The 25,281-nt window shown below is 58.1% G+C and overlaps 3 protein-coding genes across 3 annotated transcripts; 1 reads left to right on the top strand and 2 right to left on the bottom strand.

Annotated features, from left to right (window-relative positions):
- Nucleotides 1-709: 709 nt before the first annotated feature.
- Nucleotides 710-6,547, bottom strand: MED20 (mediator complex subunit 20). Its single transcript, XM_068659926.1, has 4 exons — nucleotides 6,459-6,547; nucleotides 5,834-5,988; nucleotides 4,101-4,354; nucleotides 710-2,377 (listed from the first exon to the last, which is right to left on the bottom strand). Exons 1-4 carry the CDS (start codon nucleotides 6,470-6,472, stop codon nucleotides 2,162-2,164), a joined length of 639 nt encoding a protein of 212 aa, XP_068516027.1. The 5' UTR covers nucleotides 6,473-6,547; the 3' UTR covers nucleotides 710-2,161.
- BYSL (bystin like) lies at nucleotides 6,524-9,831 on the top strand. Its single transcript, XM_068659918.1, has 7 exons — nucleotides 6,524-6,945; nucleotides 7,041-7,203; nucleotides 7,561-7,699; nucleotides 7,904-8,037; nucleotides 8,277-8,437; nucleotides 8,920-9,022; nucleotides 9,238-9,831. The coding sequence occupies exons 1-7, from the start codon at nucleotides 6,675-6,677 to the stop codon at nucleotides 9,584-9,586; spliced, it is 1,320 nt and encodes a 439-aa protein (XP_068516019.1). The 5' UTR covers nucleotides 6,524-6,674; the 3' UTR covers nucleotides 9,587-9,831.
- A 1,745-nt stretch (nucleotides 9,832-11,576) lies between these two features.
- CCND3 (cyclin D3) lies at nucleotides 11,577-24,181 on the bottom strand. Its single transcript, XM_068659917.1, has 5 exons — nucleotides 23,922-24,181; nucleotides 22,076-22,291; nucleotides 16,044-16,203; nucleotides 15,432-15,574; nucleotides 11,577-13,075 (listed from the first exon to the last, which is right to left on the bottom strand). Exons 1-5 carry the CDS (start codon nucleotides 24,117-24,119, stop codon nucleotides 12,914-12,916), a joined length of 879 nt encoding a protein of 292 aa, XP_068516018.1. The 5' UTR covers nucleotides 24,120-24,181; the 3' UTR covers nucleotides 11,577-12,913.
- Nucleotides 24,182-25,281: the final 1,100 nt, after the last annotated feature.

Here is a 25,281-nt window from a genome sequence, read left to right as displayed (position 1 = left end):
TGTTTACAGCATGCAGCTCCAGCAATGGGCGTTTTTGCTAAGCCATAACGGGCTAAATCCTCGCCGTCCTCACACGCGTGGAAACCTGCTGACGTCAATGGCTGTAATGGTGTAATTGAAGGCAGAATGTAGCTCAAGGGGTCCGGTTTTATTACCCTAGGAACAGTACAATGTATTAATAAGAGCAGAAGTCCCCAGAGATTCCAGCACACATTTTATATTTTTAAGACCATCTTTTGGGAATTAGGAAAGCATTAGCAACGTTCAGCGTGACTAATCCGGTCATTAAAAGGAATTTTTTTTTTTTTAAACCTTAAGATTTAAAAAGGGACAGAGGACTGAAATAACTATCTGTAAAAAAAAAAAAAAACATTTTGTTTTCCCAGCCGCACTTAGCTACGTGGAATGACAGCAGGGCAGGCTCTGTAACCATCCCTTGAAAATTAATAAATTAACAGTCCCGCTGAAGTTGGCGCACAAGTCAGGAACCTGAGCAAACACTCAGAACATTCAGCACTTTGGAATTTCTCAGGTGCTTATGGTGCTTTGTGCCATTTATTCCAGCTTATCAGCCAGATCTTTCTGAACCCAGGGCTGATTAAATTTATTAAACGCCTACAGCACTCTAAGAGTTAATTAGGTTTACAGGTATAAGCGATAATCAAAAAGAAGCCATTTCTAAATAATTAGTTCTCCACCAGCCAGCAAATCAAGTAACAAAACAGCTTCTTTATTGCCTACTGCTTCAGAAGGGAAAAATCTATTTAGGACAAATCTGTTTCCGTTTTACTTGCTCGTCAGGCCCACGTATTGTCTAGAAACCAACAAATATTTTTTTGAGCGAAAGATGCCCGCTGCTTCTTCACCAGGAACCTCCTGTCCCCCTTCTAACACCCCCTTGTACCTTCCCTACACCTTCTCTTCCTACCCAGGACGTGGGCTGCAGAGCTGGAACCCCACTAAGCACAGCCTTACCCAGGAACCACGAAGGAAGTTCAGCACAAAGGTTGGTTGCTGAATGAGGGTGTTTCTGCTGATTCTGGGACCGAGCAGGGGGGAGAGAGGGAAAAATTACCGCTACAAGCCAGACAGATGCTGAATATGTAAAACCAGGGGGACAGATAGCTCAAAAGGGATCTAATTTCTCTGGTTTTCCTGCTGTAAAAATAAATCACCACTGAAAAATATTCAAGTGATATCGCGTAGTTAAGCCTCACAATAAATTTTTGGCTCTTATTCCCCAAATCCTTCCTTACTCCAGTAAATCTGCTGAAGTCACCAGGATTTCTCAAGTGAGAAATGGTGTGCAGGGACGGGACATTCATTACAGAGCTTTCAAACAATGAGATAAAGCAGTTGGTATTCTTCTTCAGTGCGTGAGAGGCTTCCTGCCAGACTTATTTATTTATTTAGCACCGGGCTTCATCGGTAGCATCGGAGAGGTGGAAGATTTTAATACTCCCATCAGATATAAAAGATGAAGGCGAGCTAAGAACATACCCGTAATAGGAAGGCAAGAATTCCTGTAGATTTTGCCACAGGGAAATTAGTTTGCTTCAGGGGTATAAAGCTCTCGAACCAAATCAAAGATAAAACTCTGCTAAAGAATAGTCTCCACGCAAGGGAAAATTTCAAAAGCTGTAAATAAACAATACAAAGCAGCACAGCGCTTGCTGGGCAGACAGACTCCATCTCCTCACAAAAATACAGCTTTTTATTTTGGTGAAAAAAGCATGACACTTTCATGTGGATATCTTAAGAAAATAGTTATAAAAAAACATCCTCTCCCTCATGTAGCCGCTTGCATTCAAGGAAATTCTGCCCTTGCATGCATTTGGCTGGAATTTCTCCTTTCCCTCCCTCTGCGGACAATCTGTAATCCCCTGCATGAAACACGGTGCTGAGAACCATCGCAGCCACAGGCCTGAGCACAAACACTCCCCCCAAAAAATACAAAGGCCAACAAGAAATACGCACAGCATTCAAAACCTTTGCCGTGAAACGGGGCAAAGAGATTTAGAAGGGAAAAAAAAAAACAAAAAAAAAAACCTTGGGTTGGCTCCAGTGCCGCTTTTTTGGAGGGCCTCCTGATCCACATGGCAGGCAGGAAAGAGGATGCGGTCGCTCTGCACGGAGCCCCAGGGAGTCCTTTCATGTCCTTTCATCTGATTCCTGCTACAGGCACCTGCTGCTGCTTGCGGATCTTGTTGAACAGCTCCATGTACTGCACCACGGTGTCCGCCGGGCTGTAGATGCTGTCGTGCTTGGTGCCAAAGACGGACGGGACGCCAGGAGTGTGGTTCCCCATGAAGCTCTGCATGAACTCCATCAGCAGGTTCCAGCAGTCGTTGGCTATCACGCAGGGGCAGTACTCCACCTGCCAACACAAACCGCAGCCCTGAAGCGCACAGCAGGGGCAAAAACCACGCAGGAGACAGCACAAATTCCTCTCTGCCTCCCTACAGTGAGTTTTGAGACATATTTAGTCAAGGGTTTGAAGTCAGAGACCAGCTTCGCAGTGCTGTGGTTGCAGAGGGATACACACCAATTTCTTTTCCTCTAAGAAGAGAGCATTTAGCAAATCCAAGCAGGATGGACAAACAGAAACGAACAGGATACACCAGGAACACGCAAACAATCCCTTCAAAAGGGAAGAAAAGGAAAGGAAAAATACACCCTGCAAGTTCATTGCTCTTACTAAATCCCCAGTGGTGGAAATCTTGGGACATTGGTTCACATGTTGCATTAACTTCACCCCATCCAAAAGCAAACTTCCTTCCCACGAGCTGCTAAGCCGACAGCTCGTTTGGCTGTGACATCTCTCAGGTGTGCACTGCCAAAGCACTGGGATTTAAGGGCTTGCAGTCCCAGATCAGGGGTACGTCCTAATGCAAACCCTGAGAAGAAACTGCTAAACCAAAACAGAAGCAACCAGGCCAGCTGGCAAATCTGGTCCTGAACTCGTTTCGGGTAGAACAAGCTTCTGTTTAACCCCAGGTCAACAGCGGTGCTGGTGCCACTGCAACATCTGTGTTTATTCCAGCAGAGAAGAACTGAGCCATTTCTCAATCCCATCCCTGCTGGCTAGGAACATCTGCCTGGGTAGATGCGGTGTGATTATTAATTATATGGCAGATAACAGCACTTGTGTGTTTAGAAAAACAGCAGCTCGGATTCTTTAAAGACCTTTAAACATCTCATTCTCAGCCGTCTCAAAGACTGCCAGGCACCAACGTACGCAGATGTCTGGGCTCTGACCTCCTCTGCTTTGCCCTTCCCCTGCCTGAGATGTTTTAAAGCCCAGCTGAGGCTTGTCCACAGCCTGGGAGCCTTTGCCTCACACCTCCACTCAGCCAAACACCTCCCCGAATGCCTTCCTAGATCCTCCAGCGACCTGCAGCAGCTCCCTTTCGATTTCCAGGCTCGCTGCAGCCCAGCTCCCACCCGCCGGCAGCTGGCACGCTGCTCGGATGCTCTCGAGCCTCATCAGCAGCCCCAGCACTGCACAGAGGGAGCGGAAGCCCTTTGATGACAGCCTCTGAGCCCTCGTAGCACCCCGCAGTGCAGCAATCCAGGTCAGCACCCCACGGGGCAGGACTGTTTCAACGCCGAGCTCAATGCTGAGGAGGGAGCAGAACCGAGAGCCCTGCTCACCCCCAGGGCTGCTCGGCCCAGCCACTGGCTGCTTGGGATCAGGAAAGGAAGCCAAACCCAAATCAGCATGAAATGAGCAGCTGAGGAGGCTGCTTTCCCCGCCCCGGTGTGTTTATCAACCTGAAGTGCTCTGCCCGTGTTGCGCGTCAGGTCTTTAAGCAGCGTTTTAGTTTGATGGCATCCCTTCAGGGTTGTGTTTATCGACACCTCAATGACAGGCTTTTCCGTAGGCACAGCTGAGCCCTAAAGTACCTGCCTGAATTAAACCTCGTTGTGAACAGGAGATAAATGCTCTGCCTGCCACACACATGAACACATCGACTACAGACTAGGAGCACAACTGATGCACACAAGCAACGGGGACTCAGGATTTCCAGCCAAGCCTCCAGCGTGAGATTTCCCTACCCAGGAGCTGTATTTTGTACCCTTCAGAGAGGATTTCTTACCTCCACGGATATCCCACGGGCGCTGGGACCCATCGTAACCGTGCCCACCTTCACCAGGAAGTCACAGTACTGGTAGCGGGTGCCCCGGCTCTCTATCTTGTTCGCCTTGGCATTTTGGAAAAAACCTTTCAGCTTCACCATCAGGGTGTCGAAGTAGGTATCCGCGATGAGGCAGGGGCCGTTTTCAAAGAGGGCGAAGCAGCTGAGGGGGTATTCGGAGTTGTGCATCACGTACATCAGCTTGCCTGTCTGCCCTGAAATAAGAGCGACGGTGTTTGGGCTGTGAAACCAGCAGCCCCGTGCTTGTCTGGGGTTTAAAGCAAGAAACATCTGGTTTCCCTTTGTCCTCCTTGCTGCCTTAATTCCAAATGTGTCTTCACACACACTTTACATCATCCAGCGGCTCAATGAAAAGATTCTGTTTACTTTTTAAGATTCAAATGGGGAAAAAACAACCTTCTGCAGCCACCCCTTGGCCAAGGGGAGCACAGCACAACTCAAAGACCAGTGGGTGACCTGGATCCCTGGCAGATGGGGGTTCAGCAAAGAGCACCCCCTGATCCCGAGCAGAGGGCTGGGCACCCAGAACTCAGCCCCGCAGTAACCGAGGGCTGGGCCCTGGCTCACTCTGGAATGTGGGGAAAAAAAGGACATGCCTGGCTCGTACTGTGCTGTAAAAGTGGGAACTGATTCTCGTTTATCTGCCTGGGTTAAAAAAACCTTTCCAGACGTGGCTGTGCAAGCTCTGGCTGCAGGGAAAGCAGCAAAAAGCTGCTCTCGTGGCTGCAAATGGATCTGGGTGCAGGCACGCTGCGAGAGGCTGCCGGGGCTCAGTGCTGACCTCTGCAGCTGCACAGCCACCGCAGCGACGCTCCCAAAGCATTTTTAAAACCCAGGTGAAAACCCAAGCGTGCAGCAGGGACAGAGGGGGCACAACGGTCCCGAGGCGAGCAGGCCAAGCTTTCCTTGGAGCTGCCATTTCAGGGCCTGCCACGTCAAGAGGAAATGTGGGGTCTTCTGAGCACAGCCCTGGACACAAGTGGGTCAGCTTGCAGACCCTCAAAAGAAGGGAACAGCAGCAGGCAGATGCTGCCAGCACCCTCATCCTCCGCGGCACAAAAGGCAGCCAGCAGAACCATGCAGCTGGAATCAGCACCTTAAGGAGCTTTGGGGAAAAACCATGCTGACAGCAACGAGACCTGGCTGGGGTGCAAACGTTCGAGCGGGGAGCCTGAGGACAGGGCTCACCGCACAGCGCAGCCACCCCTGGGAATGGAGGTGACGTGAAAGGGACAGAGCAGAGGTGAGGGGGCAGAGCAGCACCTTCAAACTGGCACACGGCACCCGCACGACCTGCAGGGATGTCCCAGATCCCCAGGGAGGCTGTCTGCGAGGGCGCACGGAACCGCAGCACGCATTTTCCACGGTAGAGAAAATCTCTTGCAGGCAGCGAGCAAGCCAGCTGCTCCTTCCCCACGAGAGCTCAGCGTAACGAGTAAAACAATCGTGGCTGGCAGAAAAAGCTGCCGCTGCGTCCAAAACCTGCAGCAGAGCTCCAGATGCAGCCAGGATTTCAGCAGCACACCGCGTGCGAGCTTCAAGGGAAGACCACGGAGCACTGCGGGGAGAAGCGAAGCCTCCAGGGTGCCACTAAATGCCCGCAAACGCCCCCTGCCCTTTTGGGGTGACCCAGCTGGGGGCTCCCAACCCCTCCCGGTGCCCCCCCCGTGCACCTTGGTTGCTCATGGTGGAGGCGGCGGTGTGGTAGGTCTCGCAGTCGACGCAGAAGGTGCCCTGCTTCTCGGCCCCCAGCAGCTCCAGCTTCCGCGTCAGCATCTCCACCGTCTGCTGCACGCTCTTGCCCTCGGCCACGGGCACCTGCGTCACGCTGGGTTCGTGGGGGGGGGGATAAAAAAAGGCTTAGAGATCCCTGCAGCGTCTGGGTAGGGGGGACACGGGTGGGCTAATAGGGGGGGGGACACGGGTGGGAGCAAGGAGGGGACGCCCGTGGACTCACGGAGGGGACACGCGTGGGTGCAAGAGGGGCCGAGCAGGGGGGCGGGGGGGACACGGGTGGGCTCAAGGGGGGACATGGGTGGGCTCAAGGGGGTCATGCACGGGCTCAAGGGGGGAAATCGGGTGGGTTCAAGGGGGTGACACGCGTGGGCTCCCGGGGAACACACACACGGGGGGGCTCCCCCAGGCTGTGCTGGATGCGCAGCGCACCCCCAGCTCAGAAGCCCCCCCGCACCCCTCTCCACGACCCCCCCCCCCGACACCTCCCTCGCGTGACGGCCCCACGGGGACGGGAAGGAGCAGGGGGGAGGCTGGGGACCCCCCAGGACCTCCTCCCCTCACCAGGTGACCCCCATCCCTCCCGGTCCTCCACGGCGCAGGAGGAAGCGGCGGCGGCGGAAGGGGCCGGGCGCGGCGGAAGGGGCCGGGCGCGGAGCCGCTTGGAGAGGGCGGGGGGGGGGACCTCGCGTGGGGCCGTCCCGCGTGGAGCACGCGGGGCTGAGGGGTCCGGGACCGATCTCAGCGGCAACACCGAAGCCCCCCGGAGCTTCCCCCACCATGCCCAAAGTGCGGCGGTCCCGGGGTTCGGCGGCCGGAGCCGATCGCGCGGTGCCGCTGCCCGAGCAGCTCCTGCAGGACGCGGCCCCCCGGGTACGGGCACGGCGCGGCCGGGCCGAGGAGGAGGAGGAGGATGAAGGCTGCCGAGGATACGTGGATGCCCGGCTCTCCCGGCGCATCCTGCAGCAAGCGAGGAGGCAGCAGGAGGAGCTGGAGGCAGAGCACGGCCCCGGAGCGCCCGCAGCCCCCCGGCACAGGAGCAGGGCGCTGGGTGAGACCCCCCCCACCTCCGTGCCCCCCCTCTGTAGCCCCCCGGGATCCGAGCTCGGGGATCTGGGCTCACAGCAAAGGGTTTGGTCCCCGCAGGTCCGGCGCTGAGCGGCTCTGGGTCCGAGGAGGAAGAGGAGGAGGAGGAGGATGAAGAGTGGCCCTCGCTGCAGCAGGCGGCGGCGCGGGGCGGGGAGGTGGTGGTGGACCCCGAGGATGAGAAGGCCATCGAGATGTTCATGAACAAGAACCCGCCGCTGAGGTGGGACAGGGATGGAGGGGATGGGGATGGAGGAGCCAAAGGGGACGGGGATCAAGAAACTGGGGATGGAGGGGCCAAGGGAATGGGGATGGAGGAGTTGGGCATGGAGGGGCCAAGGGGACAAGGACTGGGGAGCCAAAGGGGACGGGGATGGAGGGACCAAGGGAATGGGGATGGAGGGACCAAGGGAATGGGGATGGAGGGACCAAGGGGACGGGGATCAAGGAGCTGGGGATGGAGGGGCCAAGGGGATGGGGATGGCAAGGATGGGGATGGAGGGCTCACGAGGCTCCAGGCAGTGCCCACTGTTCCCCAGCACCGTGCCCCCTGCCCATTCCCCCCCTGCTCTCGCCCCAGGCGCAAGCTGGCCGACATCATCATGGAGAAGATCACGGAGAAGCAGACGGAGGTGGAGACGGCGCTCTCGGAGATATCGGGCTGCCCCATGCCCCAGCTCGACCCCCGCGTCCTGGAGGTCTACAAGGGCGTCAGAGAGGTAAAGGCCAAAGAGCTCTGCCCCGTGGCTGCCACGCCAGCAGGCAGCATTGAGCAGGGACCCAGGACAGTCCTTTCCTAGAGGAGACGTGAAGGGAAGGGGTGGCTTTCTTATGCTCATAAGACAAATCCTACCAAGTCCCATGCTGTGCTGTCAGTGCCTGTATGTCGCTGCCAAGGCTGCATCCATTTCTTTTTTTTTAAGGTGCTGTCCAAGTACAGGAGTGGGAAACTCCCCAAGGCATTTAAAATCATTCCTGCCTTGTCCAACTGGGAGCAGATCCTCTACATTACAGATCCAGAGACGTGGACAGCGGCTGCCATGTACCAAGCCACCAGGTAAGATCGTCTCCGGGAGCTGCTGACCTTGTTTTTTTGCTTTGTAAGTGGAACAAGACACACAAAATACCAACCTGTGTCCTGCTCTTGCCTCTCTCCTCCTGTGGAGGGCAGGGACTCGCTGTGGATCCCAGTGCCCCGTGTCAGATGTCCTATAAGAGTTTCCTGCAGTCACCTGCTCCCAGGACCTGGTTTCCGAGCCTCAGCTCACCCCTCGCTTTGTGCTTTGCGTTTCCCAGGATATTTTCATCCAACCTAAAAGAGAGGATGGCCCAGAGGTTCTACAACCTGGTGCTGTTGCCACGGGTCAGGGATGACATCGCCGAGTACAAGCGCCTCAACTTTCACCTCTACATGGCTTTGAAGAAGGCTCTGTTCAAGCCGGGAGCCTGGTTCAAAGGTAGGGACTCCCTGCAGGGCTGCACTTCGTATGAGGGAGCCTTTTGGTGTCTGCAGCAGCTGGGAAGCTCAGCAGGGCCCCGTGTTGCACACCACTGCCTTTACAGATTGCTCCTGTAGGGGCTCAGTGGGAAGGCAGAGGGTGGAGAAGACATCAGGGAGATGCAGGGAGCCCCCTTGGTGGGCAGGGCAGCTTCCAAACCCCCCCAGGGCTCTGTAGGGCTACACAGATCCTGCCAGATAGATGGGATCTGTGAGGCTGTGAGCTGCCTCAGGCCTGATCTCTGCCTTGTCCAGCAACCTGCGGGTGTTTGGAGCTGGGTGCATGGCAGAGAGATGCCACAGCCCCTGTAACAGCTGGTGGAGGAGCTGTTGTTCTGTAGGGTCAGGTGTGCTGTGAGACAGAAGGGGCTGAACCTTGTGTCCAGCAGCTCCCCTTGCTGTGGTTAGGGCCGGCAGTGCCTCACTCTTCCCCCTCCGCAGGCATCCTCATCCCCCTGTGCGAGTCAGGGACCTGCACGCTGCGCGAGGCCATCATCATCGGCAGCATCCTCACCAAGTGCTCCATCCCCGTCCTGCACTCCAGGTAACGCAGCGGGGCCGTGCTGGTGGGGTGGGGAACGCTTCCCCTTTGGGGACAGCACCGCGGCACCACAGATCCATCCCTCAGCACCTCAGCATTGAGGGGCTTTCCTCAGCTTTATCCGGGGTTGAGATTCAAGGGCTGCAGCACCGGGTCTGTCCCTTTAGTGTCTGGCTCGTGCTGGGCCCGTCCTCACCCCTGTGCTTCTGCCCCCGCAGCGCAGCGATGCTGAAGCTCGCCGAGATGCAGTACAGCGGTGCCAACAGCATCTTCCTCCGGCTGCTCATCGACAAGAAATATGCGCTGCCCTTCCGCGTGGTGGACGCCCTCGTCTTCCACTTCTTGGCCTTCCGCACCGACCAGCGGGTCCTGCCCGTGCTGTGGCACCAGTGCTTCCTGGCCTTCGCCCAGCGCTACAAGGAGGACCTGGCCTCGGAGCAGAAGGAGGCGTTGCTGGAGCTGCTCAAGTTCCACAGCCACCCGCAGATCTCGCCCGAGATCCGCAGGGAGCTGGTGAACTCCAAGACGCGGGACGTGGAGGGGCAGCCGCCCGCAGCCATGGAGTGAGCTGGGGGAAAAAAAAAGCAGGGAACAGCCGCAGCCCGACCTGCTGGGAGCCCTCTGAGATGGAAGCCCCCCAGGAGGCGTGCAGGACCCTCCTTCCCCGGGATCCTGCTGCTCCAAACGCAGCCTGGGTGCTCCCTACGCTGCTCACCACGGGGCAGGGCAGCCCCGTGCCACCAGCAGCCGGGAGGGCAGTTGGGTTTCTCCTCTCCCTGTAGCAGAAAATAAAGCTGAAGCCAGGTCCTTCAGTCCCAGGGTGGTTCTGCTCCCCCCCAGTCGCACCTCTCCTGGCTCCATCCTCCTGCCCTGTCCCCTCCCGGCCGTGCCTTGTCCCCAGCAGGTGGCAGAGCAAAGCCACCAGCCTCAGGCTCCTCGCAGAGCTGCAGATCTGAGCCTGCACTGCAGGAGCGCGGGGCTGCTGAGCAGTCCCTGCACCGCTGGGTAAAGGCTGGGGTGTGAGCGGCTCCCTCCTGCAGTGGGAAGGGTGGGGGCGCAGGGCTGAGCACCCCCAGACTGTTCCCAGAGCCTAAAACTGCTCTAAGGAAGAAGAAAAAGAAAAAAAAAGCACTCCTGGTGGTGCTTGAGAGCTTCCTGAGCTTGGCTGTCACCAGGCAGGGGCAGGGGACAGCACCCAGCTACCCCAGGGACCCTGTGCAGGGCCAGGGCAGCCCAGCAGAGCCTGGAGCAGAGGGGAAAACCTCCAGTAAGAGCCCTACAAGGTGTGTACCTCAGCCTTAGCCCTGAAAGCAGCACCAAGTCTGGCACAGCCCGGGGAGAAAAGCCCCTCCTGCTGCGCCCAGCTCAGCCCCCTGCCACCTTGGCTTCGCCCAGAGCTGGCACCGTCCCCGGTGACGCAGCGGTGGCAGCAGCAGAAGCCACGCGAAGAGGAGCAGCACGCAACACCCGGGCTGGCTGCACACCGCAGCACGTTTTCCTTGGCTTCCTGATTTTTATCTCCTTTAAAGAAGCCAGAAGCTGATGAGGGAGGGCGATACCCGGGCTCACCCCACGCACCCTCCCTGCTCGCTGCAGCGCAGCCCGAGCTGCTGCAGCACCGACCTGCAAGAGGGGAGGCTTCCAAGGTGCCCTCCAAGGCTGTGAAGTCGCTGCCTCCCCTCCAGCTGCTGCAAAACTGCTCGGTGCATGGGCATCGTGCCCGCAGGAAGGCTGCGGTGCTCTCCCACAGCATCTTGGTAATGTTCATCCAGCCCTGAGCCACCCCAGGGTGCTGCTCCCCAGCCCTCAGCTGTGCAAAGCGTGGGGCAGGCACCGTGGCATCCACCTCCCTGCAGGGTTTGCACTGACAGTGCCCTACCTGCCCCTTTCCCTTTCATCCTGCTCAGGAAACGCAGGGCTGGAGGCTTTCAGGGGCAGCCCCTGGGCTGGGGGATCCCCCCACCCCGAGCCCAATTTGGGGCAAAGGCACAGCTCAGCGGGGGGGCAGGTGGCAAAGGGAAAACCCTGGACACGGTCACTCTGGTTTAAAATACTTTATTGGAACATCATAGGATCCTCTGATTTTCCCAGCAGCGGGACTCTCGCGTGCGAACACCAAACCAGTTTACTCTTAAATTAAAAACTCATTTATATATAAAAAAAATTTCTTCTCGTACAGACAGGCTCTGCGTGCCCCCCGCCCGTCCTGCTAGCAGGAGTCAGTGGCAGATGGCTCCTCGCGCCGATTCGGGCTGGGGGGGGGGGGGGGGGGGGGGGGAAGAGCAGCAGCCCCATCTTTTTCCACCTGATAAGACTTTTGTTTCTAGCGGCACCATAAACGGAAGATTTCCACATCCTTCCCCACATCCCCCCCCAGGAGGACAGCAGCCACAGATCCACGTGGCCGGCGGTCACCGAGCAGCAGCGTCCTGCCTCCCATCCCTGCAGAGTCTCTCTGGCTTCTCCTAGTTAATACAATTCTACACTGTAATAGTTCTCTTAGAAAAGCAGCATTATTTTTTTCTTTTTAAAACACTTTTTTTTTTTTTATATATATATATATAAAAACTAACAGACAGGATCAACAACAACAACGAGACAAAAATGCAATCACTTCTCAAATCAAGTGCGCAGCGAATGTTCCACCCTGTGAGGACACAACGCGGACCCCCGTGAATGTATCTATTGAAAACGGCCCCCCCTGAACGGCCCCCGAGATCCCTGCCTTGGAGGAGTGAAGATGCATTTCAGACTATAGCAGCACATTCATATGGATTTCGTAAAATCTAGTCTGACGTCTGAGCTTCCTAAAAACCACCCAGCTTCCAAAGTGAGAGAGTCTCCCAGTGCTCAGGGAGCGAAGGAAGGGGACGAAGGGATAAAGGCACTTTAAGAAGGAGAGGAGACCAGCACCCAGGCCCCACAGCAAGGGACAGCAGGTCTTATTCCCTCCCCCTTTTTTTTTTTTTTTTTTGAGCAGTTAACAATAAATTAAGCAGCCTCGGTGGGGCAGCAGAAAGCCAAGGTGATTTGCCAAGGTCTGCGTTTGGGCAGCGCCGTCCCCGCTCCGCACGTCGCGCCCAAACCTCACCCGAGGGGTCGCTCCTCGGGGACGAGGACTTGTGGTGTCCACGCGGAAAAGCAGCGCTTCCCCAAAGCAAGCCCCAAACCCGCAAATCCCAAATCTAATGGCAACAAGAATCAAAGCCACACACACATCTCCAAGCAGAAGCAGCCACGCCAGCCCCCCAGGAGCCACAACGAACCCAGCACGAAGCGATCAGGACCCAGGGATCCACGAGCACCCTCCTCTCCTCCTGGATGCTTGTTCCTCGCGAGCCCAGCGGGCCGGCAGTGCCCCGGCCTGGGGAAGGAGGTGGGGGGCTACCAACATTTTGGTCACGTAGGCCCGGGTACGAGGCTGGCTGTGCACCATCGATGGCCCACGCGGGGGCTGAAAGTCATCAGGGTCAACGTACCCGAGGAGAGAGCAGACAGCGGCACCCGGGCTGGGAGGAACAGGAGCTAGGGAACGTTTTACAACTTCATCCTGGATCCTGCTCCCCTCCCTGCCTACTCCTGCTACCCCACCACCACGAGGAGGGTCGCTTCGCCCCTGCCTCCCGCAGAAGCCAGCGAGCGGAGTCCAAGCAGCGGTGAGCCCCGCCAGCCCCCGTGGCCATCATCGGAGCCCCCCCAAACGCCTTCCTCCTGCCCCCCTCCGGCGCTCGAGGAGGGGAGATGGGCGAGCGCGGAGCCCTCGGCGCGCAGCCAGCAAGCGGAGCAGATCCTGGGCGTGCTCTGGGTGGGGAGGAGGGATGCAGCCACATTTGGGTGTCCGGGGCCAGGTCCTGTTGTCACGGGGCTGGGCGGCTCTTGGGAAGGGGAGGCTGGTCACAGGTTGATGTCCGTGACGTCTGTGGGCGTGCTGGTGGGCTGGCTGGCCGGGTAGGCAGCAGTCTTGGCGGTGCTGTATTCCTGCTGGCTTTGGGAAGCTTGCTTCAGGCTCTCGGCTAAGGCTGCCTCGATCTGCTCCTGACAGGCTTTCAGGCAGTCCTGTGGGAGAGGGAATGGGAAGAGAGGCCTCAGTTCTCTGCTCTTCACAGGTGAGGGCCCTTAGGATAGCTCTGAGCAGCTGCAGGACCATCTCCCTGCCCCCTGGAGCATCCAAGCACACAGCAGCAGTTGTTTCCCTCCAGGTATCTCCAGCTTGGCTACGCTTCATGCCCTGCCCAGGAGAAGCCCCATGCTCTGTTGCCATCTCCCCCCTCAACCACGTTCTCATGGAGGAGACCCCGCTACCCACGAGGGCCCCTGTAGAGCTCCAGCACACAATTTCGGCTCTCCTCCTCCATCGGTAACTGGAGGGGCAGAGCCTGACATCGCTGGGCTGGCCGGGACCCACCTGATGACCCAATTCCCAGGTCCATACACAGGAAAAGGTGCGCACGGAGACCTCGGAGACCCTCCTGCCCCCCCCAGGCCCTGCACGTGGGGTCTCTTGGAGCTCCCGCTGGGAGCCTCCTGACGCAGCCCCACACCCAGATCCCCGTGCAGCCAGACCTGACATCGATGCTATGTTACAGGAGCGATGCTGAGGCCACGCAGCTTCTCCCAGGGCTCTCCCCATCCCGTTTCTCCCTCGGGAGCCTCCTCAGGGAGCCCGGTGCTGGGGACCCGCCAGCCCCACGAGCAGGAAGGCACAGGGGATGGCGAGCAGCAGCATATCGCTGCTTATAGCAAGGGCAAACCCCTTTCTTCTCCTCCAGAAGCTGTGACCAGCCGAGGAAACCCCTCTCCCTCGAAACCGGAGCGCTGTGACACCCCGAGGCACCCCCCCTCCAGCTCCCGGGGCACGAGGTGACATTTCGCACCTCCAGGCCGGCGCCGAGCTGCCCGCCGCGGGGCCGCGCAGGCTGGCGGGATATTGTCACACATCGAAATCTCTTACCAGGAATCCACCGCCGGTTCTTAGAAACTGACAGAGGATGTGGCGAGCAAAAAATAGCAACGCCCACCTCCCCTTCCCCACTGCTGCTTCCAGTAAGCGCGGCCTCCGGCCCGCCCGCAGCCCGGCCGGCCCCCATCACGCTGTGTGGGGCAGGGGGGTTCAGGGGTCCCTGGGGGGTTTCACGGGAGCTGCCCCCACTTTTTGGGTAGGGACAGAGGCTGAGGAGCGTCTCAGGAGCCACAGCTGGGCTCTCTGTAGGTAATTTTGGCAGAGTTGTGTGGCTCAGCTGTCTGCAGCCCGGCTCCTTCACCTGCGAGCGAAGCCCAGGAGGTGGCTGGGCTCAGCCCGACCCTGTAGGGCAGCCAAATTGTGGGGCTGCTCCAGCTCGGGGGCACGTTGGGAAGCCAACGGGGCCTCATCCTGCTCTGCACGGGCAGCTCCGAGGCACAACCAAAGCTCCAAAGCTGACGGGGAAACCGAGTCACAGCACAGGGATGCTGCGAGGCCGGGAGCATCCCCAGGGAGCCGGGCAGGGGCTGCAGCACCCAGCCCCCAGCTGGAGGGCAGCAGAGCCATCCCCAGCCCTTTCGGCTCCCCTCGCTCCGTGGTGCTCTCCCTGCTTCCCACCTGTTCCCTGCAGCAGCCCTGCCCCGGAGCAGGTTTCAGCTCCTGCCCCATTCACCGCAGCAGCTTGCGAGCAGCTGGCTGCACTGATTGAGCCTTCAAAACAGGCTCCCGCAAACAAAAAAAATAAAAAAAAATAATAAAACAAAACAAAACCACACCAAGAAAGCAAGACGTCCTCCTGCCCCGTCCCTTGTGCCCACACAAAGCCCGGCTGCAGCCTCCCGCCCTCTCCCAAGCCGCGGCGCTGCCGTCAGGGGACTGAAACCAACCCGGCCCGGCTGAAGAAAAGGATCAAAAGGAGGGGCCCTGGCAGAATAAAGGCTCCCGATTGCTTCGCTGCAGCAGGAGCAACCTGGCCACGGGGAGCCCAAAGGGTGCCCCCTTCCTCAGCCAAATCCCAGCAGAGGGGCAGGCGGGTGCCCCCCAGCACCCCCAGCACAGCATCCCAAAAGGCTCCGTGCCCCCAGCCCCCTTTTCTCACCCCGGGCTGGGCACCTGCAACCAGACACCGTGGAGGTGAGCAGATGCCGAGCCCGGCTTCTCCCCCTGCCCCATCCCACCCCGTCAACCCGATCCTGCCGACACCTGTCCGCACGGGGAACAGCCGCTGCCCTTTGTGCCGCTCATCAAAGGCTCCCCAGCTCCGCACAGATGGCGTTGGGGGCCAGGAGCCGACCACAACCGTGGCCCTGACCAAGGGCACGGCGTTGGGAGATGCTCCCCAACCTCTCGGTGCTCTTCGAACCGCGGTCAGCATCGCTACGGTCAGCTTATTTCCCCCTCCAGGAGGGAGCTGCAGAAATAGGAAGGGTTCCCAGCCCGGCGAACACTCACCACCTCCGTGCCGGTGATGCTGGCCAGCAGCTCGGTGACGGCCTCGCCGCTGAAGTCGTTGACCGAGAGCGTCAGCCCGTGCACGGCCGCGCCGATGCTGCCCGTGGCGATCATGGAGGGCGGGTACATGACGAAAGTGTAGTCTGGAGGCAGGACGGGGACAAAAAGGAGCTGTTAGCAAGGCCGTGTGCGAGCTGCAGGTTCCTGGGAGGGTGATTTCCCTGCAAAACCAGCGGGGGCCAGGCAGCGGGGTGTCTCCAGGTGAGCGGGGAGAAATAGGATCGGAGCAATGGCAAACAGGTGGAGCATCGCAGCAGCGGGATTCCTGAAGCTATTTCTCTGGGCCTGTCTCACCAAAAGAGGTCCTGAAGATGACGCTGATCTAAGGACTTCTGAGGGCTGATGGAGGCTCGTGCTGAACCCTGCCTTCACCCCGGGCACGGTGCTAACGGCCCCCAGGACCATTACCCTGCTTCCTCAGGGACAGAAAACACATCACCGAGCAGCAAAGTGCTCTGATCCCAGTGCAGGCGGGCATCCAGCACCCCAGGGCACCCCCTGGGACCACCGCCCACCCCCCAGTGAATGGCCCCAGCGGGAGCAGGCACCCACCTGTGGCACACAGGGCAATGAAGGTCTGCGCGTGTTTCTTCACCAGCTCCATCTTGTCCTTAGGAAGCGGGAGGTGGTGGAGGATGTGAGCCAGGAAATCGTTTGCTATCACCGAGACCAGGTCCCACTTTAGCTTCTCCAGGACTAGAACCTCCCAGTCCTGCGGAGAGACAGAGAGCACGGCACTGAGCGGGGTGTGGAGAAGCTCCCACCTGAACCACGGGTGGATAAAGTCAGAGCTCGGGGAAGGGCAGTTAAAAAGCACAACCCATCAGACAGGGAAGGGAAGAGGGAACAGCCCTGCTCTGCCACCATGGCACAATTCCAGCCCTGAGCTGTTGCACAGCCTGGAGAAAAGATCAGAAGAGGAAGCGCCAAGTCTTGCTTTCTTCTTCTTCCCCAGGTGCAGCCGGATCAGCCTCGTGCTCTGCGGGCACTCCTCCGGGCGCTCCCGTGCTCTGCAAGGCTGCTGCAGCAGCACACGCAATAAAAAGAGCAAGGGGCAGGAGGCACAGCGCTCCCTGCACCCACTGAGCCTCCCGCAGCTCTGGGTGCCCGTCCCAGCACCAACAAGGACGCACGGAGCAGCCCAGGGTGAGCGCGTGGCAGTCAGCACCCAGCGGGTCACAGAATCATTTCCCTTCCCACCCGTGCAGGGATATCTCTGGCAGCCCGCACCCACCCACCCTGAGCCTCTCCGACAGTCCCAACTCCCCCACGAGACGTGATGGAAGCCTCTGCACCCCATGCACTCGGCCTCCCACTTCTCTCTGCCCTCATCCCCTGGCTCAGCAGCAGCCCTGGGTCTGGCCAAAAGGCTCCAGAAACGGTGCAGAAGATGCTCCCGTGTCCCTCATCCCCGATCGCAGTGGGGAAGGACAGCCCTACAAGCCTGCAGGGGAAGGAAACACCACAGGAGCCAAGCATGGCTCTGGGTTTGGAAGGCCAGAGCTGAGCTGGGATTGGGATCAGGTGTCTCCGTTTCAGGGTGAGTCCCACCCCACATGGGCTCTTTTCTTTTCCAAGCGCTCTAAGATTACGAGGTCAGCGCTGCCCACAGGAGCACCAGAACAGATGGATTTGAAGAAGTGAGATTTTTTTTTTTTTTTTCATAAAGGCCGATCTCCGCTTTCTTTTCTTTTTTTTTTTGTTTTTTTAAAACCCACTCTTCCCCTTACACAACAATACCAGTTCTGGGTTGCTTAAATGAGCAGCGTTGCTCAACCTGCTCCGAGTCCCCCCGCTAGCCCAAACGTGCCGTTTGCCGCTTTGCAGCCCGTGCTTCTCCAAGCAGAAAGCGGTGCCTCGCTGGAACACACTCACTGGTCCCCCATATGGATGGCCAGCCTGCCAGGCTTTCTGCATTTTTAAGCCAAATCCGCAGCATAAAAGCAAGAAGGAACCTAGTGATAAGCTCCAGAGCCTCAGGACCGCAGCACAAGGCTTTGAGGGTGCCTGGTTCAATGAGAGGATGGAAGTAGAGGGGGAGAGAGACCAGGCTTAATGGAAGAAGAAAAGAGAGCGCTGGCCACGGGTTAAACCACAGCCACACAGCCAGGTGACACCAGAACAGAGCTGTGAGAGATGGAGCATCGCATTGTCCCTGCTGTCACTCAGCTGGAAGCCACCAAGGGCCAGCAGCTTTGCTAGAAAAGCCAACTGCTTGCCTGAGCACCATCCTCCTGGGGAACCAGGACACCAGCAGCACCTCCAGGGGATCCTGCCATGAGGGCGAGAGCTGAGCAGCCCCATCCCGACCTCTGCACCAGGGGGGAGCACGGCCCCTGTGCAGACCCTGGGCTGAGGTCACCAAAACGAGCCGGAGATCGCGGCGCACGGAGCCAGCCCCCAGTGGATGAGGGGAGCCCAGCACCCCCCAGACCCCTGTTCCTTCTCCTCCCAGAGCCGTATGCCAGCTCCTGGCAGGGGCACGTGGCATTCACACTGGTGTGGCAGAAGGCACAGCCCTGCTGGGACACATTTCATCTCCAGGAGCAGATTCAGGGCGCAGATCAGCAGCGAGCGCTCACCTGGGGCACCGCGCTGGCTCCTGCCGCACTGGGGCTGCTCCAGCAAACCATCTGCACAAAGCAGCTCTCTAACAGCTAATAAAAAGGTTTTCCAGCTTCTTGAAAACCTCGTTGGTACAAGGGGCCTGATCCCGAGGCTCAGCTGGCACTCAAGATGCTGGCCAAAGGCGACAGGCGCCGAGGATTGTCACCCGCTCACAGGATTTAGGTAGAGGAAGCCACTCTCCAGCCAAAACCCCCTGTTCCTTGCTCCTCTCCCGCTAGCCCTTGGGATTTCCCACTCTTGGAGCAGCACGGCAGAATCTCTGAATCACTTCATCTGTGGAAGAAGCAAAACAAAAGGCTGCAAGAGATAGGCAAGCAGCTTTGCGACAGCAGCGCCGCTCCGCACAGCAAACATCCTTTTCCTGGCGTTTTGTTTTGCACCTAATTGAATCAGCCTCTGCCTGGCTAATGAAAGAGAGGAAGAAAGTGGAAAAAGTTCCTTTGTTTCTCCGCTCCAACCTCCCCGTGGAAGGGCTGCAGGCTGCCAACGCTGCCCACCGAGCATCCCATCACCGGGACTGCGCCCAGCGCCTTCCTGCAAGAGCTCCCCAGGCTCAGCCAGCGCCTGTGGGGCTGGGAAGTGCCACTGCAGGCTTTGCACCCTTTATCTCTCCTGGCTGCATCCCCCAAAAGAAAAAAAAAATAATAAGAGAGAGAAGGAAGGAAAGCAGCCAGCATTGCCCATCACCTCCCCTGCTCTGACAAGAGCAGAGCCCAGCTCCTTCTGTGCAGCAGCCCTGCCTGCAGGAGAAAAGAAGCCGATTTTGCCACTCGAGTTGCAAAGCTGCCATTTCTCATTATCACTGCCTCGAGGAGCTGCCAGCAGAGCAGGAGCAGGCTGCGCTCTGATGTGCTCGCGGGCTGACTCAAAAGGAGGGTGGAAAGAGCTGTCGCTGTTGGCCACCCACCCTCCCCGCCAGCTACAGAAATGAGAAGCCACGAAAGTCCAGCTGCAGATAGGAAACGCGGGGCCAACGTTTGTTTCCATCCCCCGGAGCACACCTCAGGGCTGGATGTTGAAGGTAAAGGTGCCAAATTCAGGTGCAGGAGCTGTCGCATCCACCCCACCCGTGCGACAAGCAGGAGGCAAACCACAAGCCTGCGCCCTGGAAGGTCGATGCTTATCACGAGTGAGCAACCCTTCCTACTCAGCTGTGACCCCTTTCTCCTGTTTTCACTCCTCCTCATCTGCTGTCACTGCTGCTTCCTTCATTGTCTGCCTGCTGGCTTGGCCCTGCCTGGGGTCTTTGCTAGGAAACACCTGAAATTGGAAGAATTGACCTCAGATCAAAGGTCTCGGGGGGAAATCAACAGAGCAGGGGCAAACCAGGCAGATGCCCCCAAGCCAAGGATGAAGGTGACCCACAAGTGCTCTCCGACCCTCAAGCAGCTGAGCGCTGGCTTGCACAGGCCAGCAAAGTCTTTAAGAAATAAAAAAAAAAGCCAAGCAAGGTAGGTTAGATAACGCCCTCGACGGAAATCCAACTTCCTCCAAATGGACAAGTCCCTTGTTGCATCATTTCCTTCTCCCTAGAATAACTTCATCAAGATTTCTGCTTCAGATGTGTCCTTGCTAAACCGCTGAGCTGGTGCCAAGCATCCCTGCAAGAGAAGGAAGCAAACCTAGAGGGAAAGGGAGCCAGCTTCCTCCGAGGGCCCTGGGAGGACGGGAGGGAAGCCGAAATGGCACGGCTCCACGAGAGGAGGCCAGGATGCGCCATTGTCCGGACCCTGCTGAAGAAGCTCCCCTTCCCCTCCCCACCCTCTTCCACCCCAAGGTTGTGAAAGAGAGGCGACATCGCCACGATTAGCACAGAGGAGGAAAAGAGCAGCTCACCCTGGTTTTGTAATCAGGGCATTAACTCTTGGCAGGTCTCGGGGCAACACCAAACCTCTCACGGAGCCGCAGCCCTTGCCTCAGCTCCGTCTTTACAGAGAGCAAAGGGAAACCCGAGCAGGTTCTGCTCATCTAGGCAAAAGCAAGCCTGGTGAAGCCCCTTTTGTCCATCCCAAGTGCATTTTGATGCTGGAGCACCCTGCGGAGAGATCCAGGCTGGGTGCTCAGCTGTGCCGAGCGTCCCAGTATTTTAGCGGGGGAAAGCACAAAAAAAAAGAGCTGCGGTGCAGAGCCCTGCACAATCAGAAGGGAGCAGCAGGGTTTTACTCCTCCATCTCCACCCCAACACCGGCTGGAGGAGGGAAGATGAATATTGTGGCCCTGCTTAGCCACAGCTTCCTGCTGACAAACTTCTGGGGGAAGGAGAAAAGGCTCCAAGGGGGGAGGCAGCGCTGCAGCAGGGCGAAGGAAAACCTGCAGGCTGGTGCTTTCTGCGTGTCAGCACCTCCTCTGCCCACCTGTTCTCCGGAGGGAGCCTGCTACAAACAAAGTTTAAATTTGACTGAAAAAAGCAAACCTTCACCAAAAAGGAATCAAAGAGGAAGGCACGTCTGGGATCCGTGGCAGCCGTGCACAAGGTGCCTACCCAAGTCCAGCTCCTTGTGGCCCACGATCCGTGCTGCAGAAATGGCTAAAAGCTCTGTGCTGATGTCCCTCAACCTGCAGGGCTGATGGCAGCAGGACTGCCCTCAAGGTCTGCATCAGAGAGGAAGACAGAGGTGAAGCACACGAGCAAGTTATTACCCCAGGGCCACGAGGAACCCCTCTGTTCCAGGCTGGGATCATCTTCAGGTGATGAACCCAGTCCTGGGTACACTGATGGGTGAGAAGCTGCTCCCGAGGATGAAATGTCACAGACAGCTGGACAAAACCTTTGCTCACAGTTTTTGGGGCAGCCCCAGCAGCAAGGTGCTACGGCACCACCACAGCTCAGCATCTAGAGAAGCAACCAGCACCTGCATCTCCTCTGCGTCCCCATCCCTCCCCGTTACTCACACGTGCTTTTTCCACGAGGGCTGCGTATGGCAGCAGCCACCCACAAAAACCTACAGGGAGAGGCATGGAGGTGAGGGGATTTTCCCCAACTTTCACCAGCACTTGGAAAAACCACGCTGAGAGCCGAGCTCCCGTTACCAGAACTGCCTTCATCTCACACCTGAAAGTTTTGTGGGCTCGCTCCCCACCCTGGGGACACGCTCAGAGCGCCTCACCCACCCCCAGCCCAGAAAAAAAAACCAACAAAACAGACATTTAATAAGGCGATGACTAACCCCGAGAAATTCTCATAGGCAAACCGTCTCCAGGGATGTTTGTCACTCGAGCCGAGGTGGCCGTTTCCTCCCGAGAGCTCAGAACCGACAGCACAGGAGGCCCCCGAGAAAAGGGGTTCTCCAGCGTCCTTCCCCCGCTGGCAACGCTGAGCTCAGAGGTTTGGATCTCTGCTTTGAGCAGCTCGTATCAGACAAAGAGCTCTGCCTTCAGAGCCCACGCAGCTGCCACCTAAGTGTCTGATGGGACGGGCAGAGCAGCCCTGCTTTAACTCGAAGCACGCTCCCAGCTTTTCCATCAGCCCTTCACCTGGCAGCATCGTCAGCCTGGAAGGCACAGCCCAGGTCCACCTGTTTTGCTGGAAGCTCCCCACTTAACGCTTCCCCTCCTCCTGCTCTGCACTGTTCAGATGCCTTTTTTCTCCCAGAGCTGCCACTCGAAAGCAAAGCAGCCCCAGGAGCAAGCTCAGCGTGGCAGCTCCGTGCTGCCAGCGAGCACTTCAGGCTCAGGGGACGCTCTCTGGAGCGTGGAGGTGACAGCGGAGGTGACAATCCTGCCCTGCACAGCTCTGCCCCGATGGGAAGGGCTCCACCAACAGACCCAAATCCACCCTGGCAAGGGGGTGAGGAGGTTGGTTGGGGAACAAGGAGGAAGGTGGAGAAACAGGGGGGGAAAAAAAAAAACAAGAGGAGGAGGAGCCCCAGGGGCAGGTATGGTGCCAAGCAGCAGCGTGCAGGAGATAAGGGCTGGGGAGGGGCTGGAGGGCTCTTTGAGATAGGCGGAGTGATTACCAGGAGCTGCTGAGGCGTGATGGAGTTGTCTGTGTAAATGCAGAGCTTCTCCACCGTCAGGGGCATGGTTTCTCGCAGCTTGGAAGCCAGCAGCATGCAGACCGCCCCCAGGAGCTGCAAGTGGTTTTTCCGCACGGGGACCGAGGACAGGTAGCGATCCACGTAGTTCATGGCCAAGGGGAAGACCTCTTCTTCGCATTTCTGCTCCTCGCACACCTGACAAAACCCGATCAAACAAAACAAAAACAAAAAAAAAAAAAAAAAAAGGAAGTTTTAATCGGCACCGGCCTCTCCAGACCCTGCTTGCGCCGCAGCTTCAAAGCTTCTGGTGGTGGTGGTGCTGCAGGGTTATCTGCAGGGCTCTGACAGCTCCACGGGGCTAAGGAGTAAGTCAGCTACAGGTGTGAAGCCTACGGCTGCAGCGAGGTTACGCGAGCAACAAATGCTGCACGGCTCCATTCATCTTCCTGCGGAAAGCAGAAGAGCTTGAGTGCAGTTACAAAGAGCCCACAGAGACTTTAACACCCCGATTCTTTTAGTTGCAACCCCTCCACCCCCTGCCTTTTTCACTGCTCTCAGGGATGCCCGCAGCCGGCTGCCCATTTTCTGCTCTGGGAGGACTCAGGACCTCAGGGAAAAGCAGCAATTCCAGCAGCCTCCAGCTGGAGCCCCACTGGTGCAGGATCCACGGCCACTCCTGGCAATTCCACCCTCAGCAGCCCAGGGGCAGGGGCAGGCTCGATGGCAGAGCCGTGCCTGCCTCCAGGAGTCTTCCTCCTTCCCCCCCCAGCCACGGCCACGGGCAGAACCCCAGAGCTCTGAATTTGAGCCCCCCGCTGCAACCTTGTGCCAACCCCAAAGTGTCACCCACTTTTTGACCGTCCTCACAGCTCCACAGCAACAGGCTCCGGAGCTGCATTTATCTAAGGAGCCTCCTCAGACAGAGGCTTGCAGCGACAGAACAATGCGAACAGGAAAAAGAAAAAAAAGAAAAAAAAAAAAAGCTTTTTAAAAGCAAAGCGCTCTCTCATTTCTTTTGACAGAAGCAGGCAGCTTCTTGCAAGGGTGGCTGCGGTGGCGAGCGGGCAGCCTGGATCCCAACGTCATTTATGTCTTGCTGTTTCTTTCTCTGCTGAGACCGCTCGCTCTGACCATCCCATAAAGAGGCCCGTGAGGTCTCCCCACTGAGCTGCATCCCGCAGAGAGCCTCGTTCATTTTAATTTAGGGAAGTAAAGGGTTGCAATGTTATATTCTCCCCGTGCAGGGTGTGCAAGCCTCTGGGCTGCAGGCTGCAGAGGGGGAGGATTTGGGGCCAGGATTTTAGGGAGCAGGGAATGAATGGGGCCCAAGAGCAGCATGGCAGGATACTACCGGGGGGGAATTGGGGGCACACGCTGGGATCTCGGGGGGGGGCTGCTCCTGCTGCATGGGGCCACCGCTTCTCCCAGCTCAGCCACTACTCGCCCAGGCTCTGCCCTGCCGCAAACCGCTTTGCCCACCCGCCTCCCCCTTCCTCCCTCCGGGCACAGCCTCCTCCATGCCGGGGACCGCAGCTGAGGCTCGCACGGACCCCGGAGCCTTCCCCGTGCCCCGGGGGCTGCCCCCGGCAGGCAGCAGGAGGGAGCCGGGCGGGTGCACGGGGAGCGGCCGCTGCCTTCCCCGTTTGCCGCCAGCTGCCTCCCGGGGCGCGCACGCTTTGCATGCACGGGAGGGCGGGCGAGAAAAAGCAAAAAATAAAATAAAATAAAATAAAATAAAATAAAATAAAATGGGGTGTCCGGGCAAGGAGCTGGAGGAGGAGGAGAGGAGCAGGAGGGTGAGGAGCGGGAGGATTCGCGGCCGTACCTCCAGCATCCAAAACGCCAGCATTTTCCGCATGTACGGCTTGATCTCCTGCTGCACGCACTGGAAGTAGGAGACGCGGGGGCTGTAGCGCTCCTCCTGGCTCAGCAGGTTCTGCAGCACCCGCCGGTCCCCCAGCAGCTGCGGGTCCCGCCCGGCTCGGGGGGCTCGGGGCACGGCTTCCACGCACAGCAGCTCCATGGGCGCTGGGCGGGCAGCGCCGGCTCCGCTGCGGCGGCCGCGGGACGCGGGTGGCGCGCCGGGAGGCGGGGCCTCGGCGGGCCGGGGGGCGGGGCCGGAGGGCTCTCGGCCAATCGGAAGCGCCGCTGCCGCCGCGGCGCGCCGAAACCCGCCGGTGGCCACGCCCCCAAGGGGCGGGGCTTGCGGCGCGCCGGCGGGCTGGCAGCACGTGGGGCGGCCGCGGGAGCCGCTGCCATGTTGGGGGGAGGCCGGCAGCGGTCGTGCACGGCCCCCCGGGGTGGTCGGGGGCTGGGAGTCGTGGGAGGTGGGGGGGGGTTGTTGGAGGGGTCGGGGTCCCGTGGGGATGCAGGGCTCACGCCGAGCTGCCCCCGCGGCCGGGCAGGCTGCAAAGGAGCAGTCCCGGAGCCCCCCCCGGGAATGCTCCTCAACCCCGGCTTTGCAATTCCTACAGTGCACTTTGAGCATTCAGTCCTAGTCCTTCTCTTTCCCTCCCTGTTCATTATTTCCCTTCCTTTTTTTTTTTTTTCCTTTTCGTTTTTTCCCTCCTTTTTTGCTTATTCCCTCCCTTTTTGTTTATTCCCTCCCTTTTTGTTTATTCCCTCCCTTCTTGTTTATTCCCTCCCTTTTTGTTTTTTCCCTCCATTTTTGTGGCCAGAGCCCTTCAAAGCAAAAATAAAATAATCAGCCGTGTGCATACTCGGGGCCAGCCCGCGCTCAGCATGCTGTCTTCCAAAAGTTATCCCCATATTACCACTGGTGCAGCTCCATAGCAGATAGCAACCCCAGTGTCTGCAGAGATAAGGGCTTGTCAGGCTTTGCTGGTTTTTTGTTCTGTTTTCAGAACAATTCACAATGCTTTGGAAATACCTTTGCAAATTGTACCCCGAGCAAACAGTTCAGGAATTTTCAGGGAAACAAAAGCCTTCCAAGCAAGTTTGCACCGTGCCTCCTGCAGCCTAGGGTTTGCTCTGCAGTGGTACCTCGCTCTGCTTGCAGTTGACCCAGCAGTAATTGCTTTGTGGCATGGGAAGCTGAAGGCAACGGGATACAATTTTGGCCACATCGCTCCCTAATGTTTGTCACTGTCTACAAAAACTGAGATGTCTCGACTTTGCCGCTGCCAATTGGAAGTGCCAGGAAACTGCCTATAAAATGTACAACA

The sequence above is a fragment of the Anas acuta genome, chromosome 24, assembly GCF_963932015.1.
Source record: "Anas acuta chromosome 24, bAnaAcu1.1, whole genome shotgun sequence".
Lineage (NCBI taxonomy): Eukaryota > Metazoa > Chordata > Aves > Anseriformes > Anatidae > Anas > Anas acuta.
The sequence above is the reverse complement of the archived record's forward strand: the minus strand, read 5'-3'. Positions and strand labels throughout refer to the sequence as shown.

Coding starts and splice junctions, on each gene's coding strand:
- BYSL (XM_068659918.1), top strand. CDS start 6,675: ATGCCCAAAGTGCGGCGGTCCCGGGGTTCGGCGGCCGGAGCCGATCGC. Junction 6,946..7,040: donor GCACAGGAGCAGGGCGCTGG/GTGAGACCCCCC, acceptor TGGTCCCCGCAG/GTCCGGCGCTGAGCGGCTCT. Junction 8,438..8,919: donor GCCGGGAGCCTGGTTCAAAG/GTAGGGACTCCC, acceptor CCCCCTCCGCAG/GCATCCTCATCCCCCTGTGC.
- MED20 (XM_068659926.1), bottom strand. Junction 4,355..5,833: donor CTCCACCATGAGCAACCAAG/GTGCACGGGGGG, acceptor CTCTTATTTCAG/GGCAGACAGGCAAGCTGATG. Junction 2,378..4,100: donor CCCGTGGGATATCCGTGGAG/GTAAGAAATCCT, acceptor TTGTGTTGGCAG/GTGGAGTACTGCCCCTGCGT.
- CCND3 (XM_068659917.1), bottom strand. CDS start 24,119: ATGGAGCTGCTGTGCGTGGAAGCCGTGCCCCGAGCCCCCCGAGCCGGG. Junction 22,292..23,921: donor TGGCGTTTTGGATGCTGGAG/GTACGGCCGCGA, acceptor GGGTTTTGTCAG/GTGTGCGAGGAGCAGAAATG. Junction 16,204..22,075: donor TCACGCCTCAGCAGCTCCTG/GTAATCACTCCG, acceptor GTCTCTCCGCAG/GACTGGGAGGTTCTAGTCCT.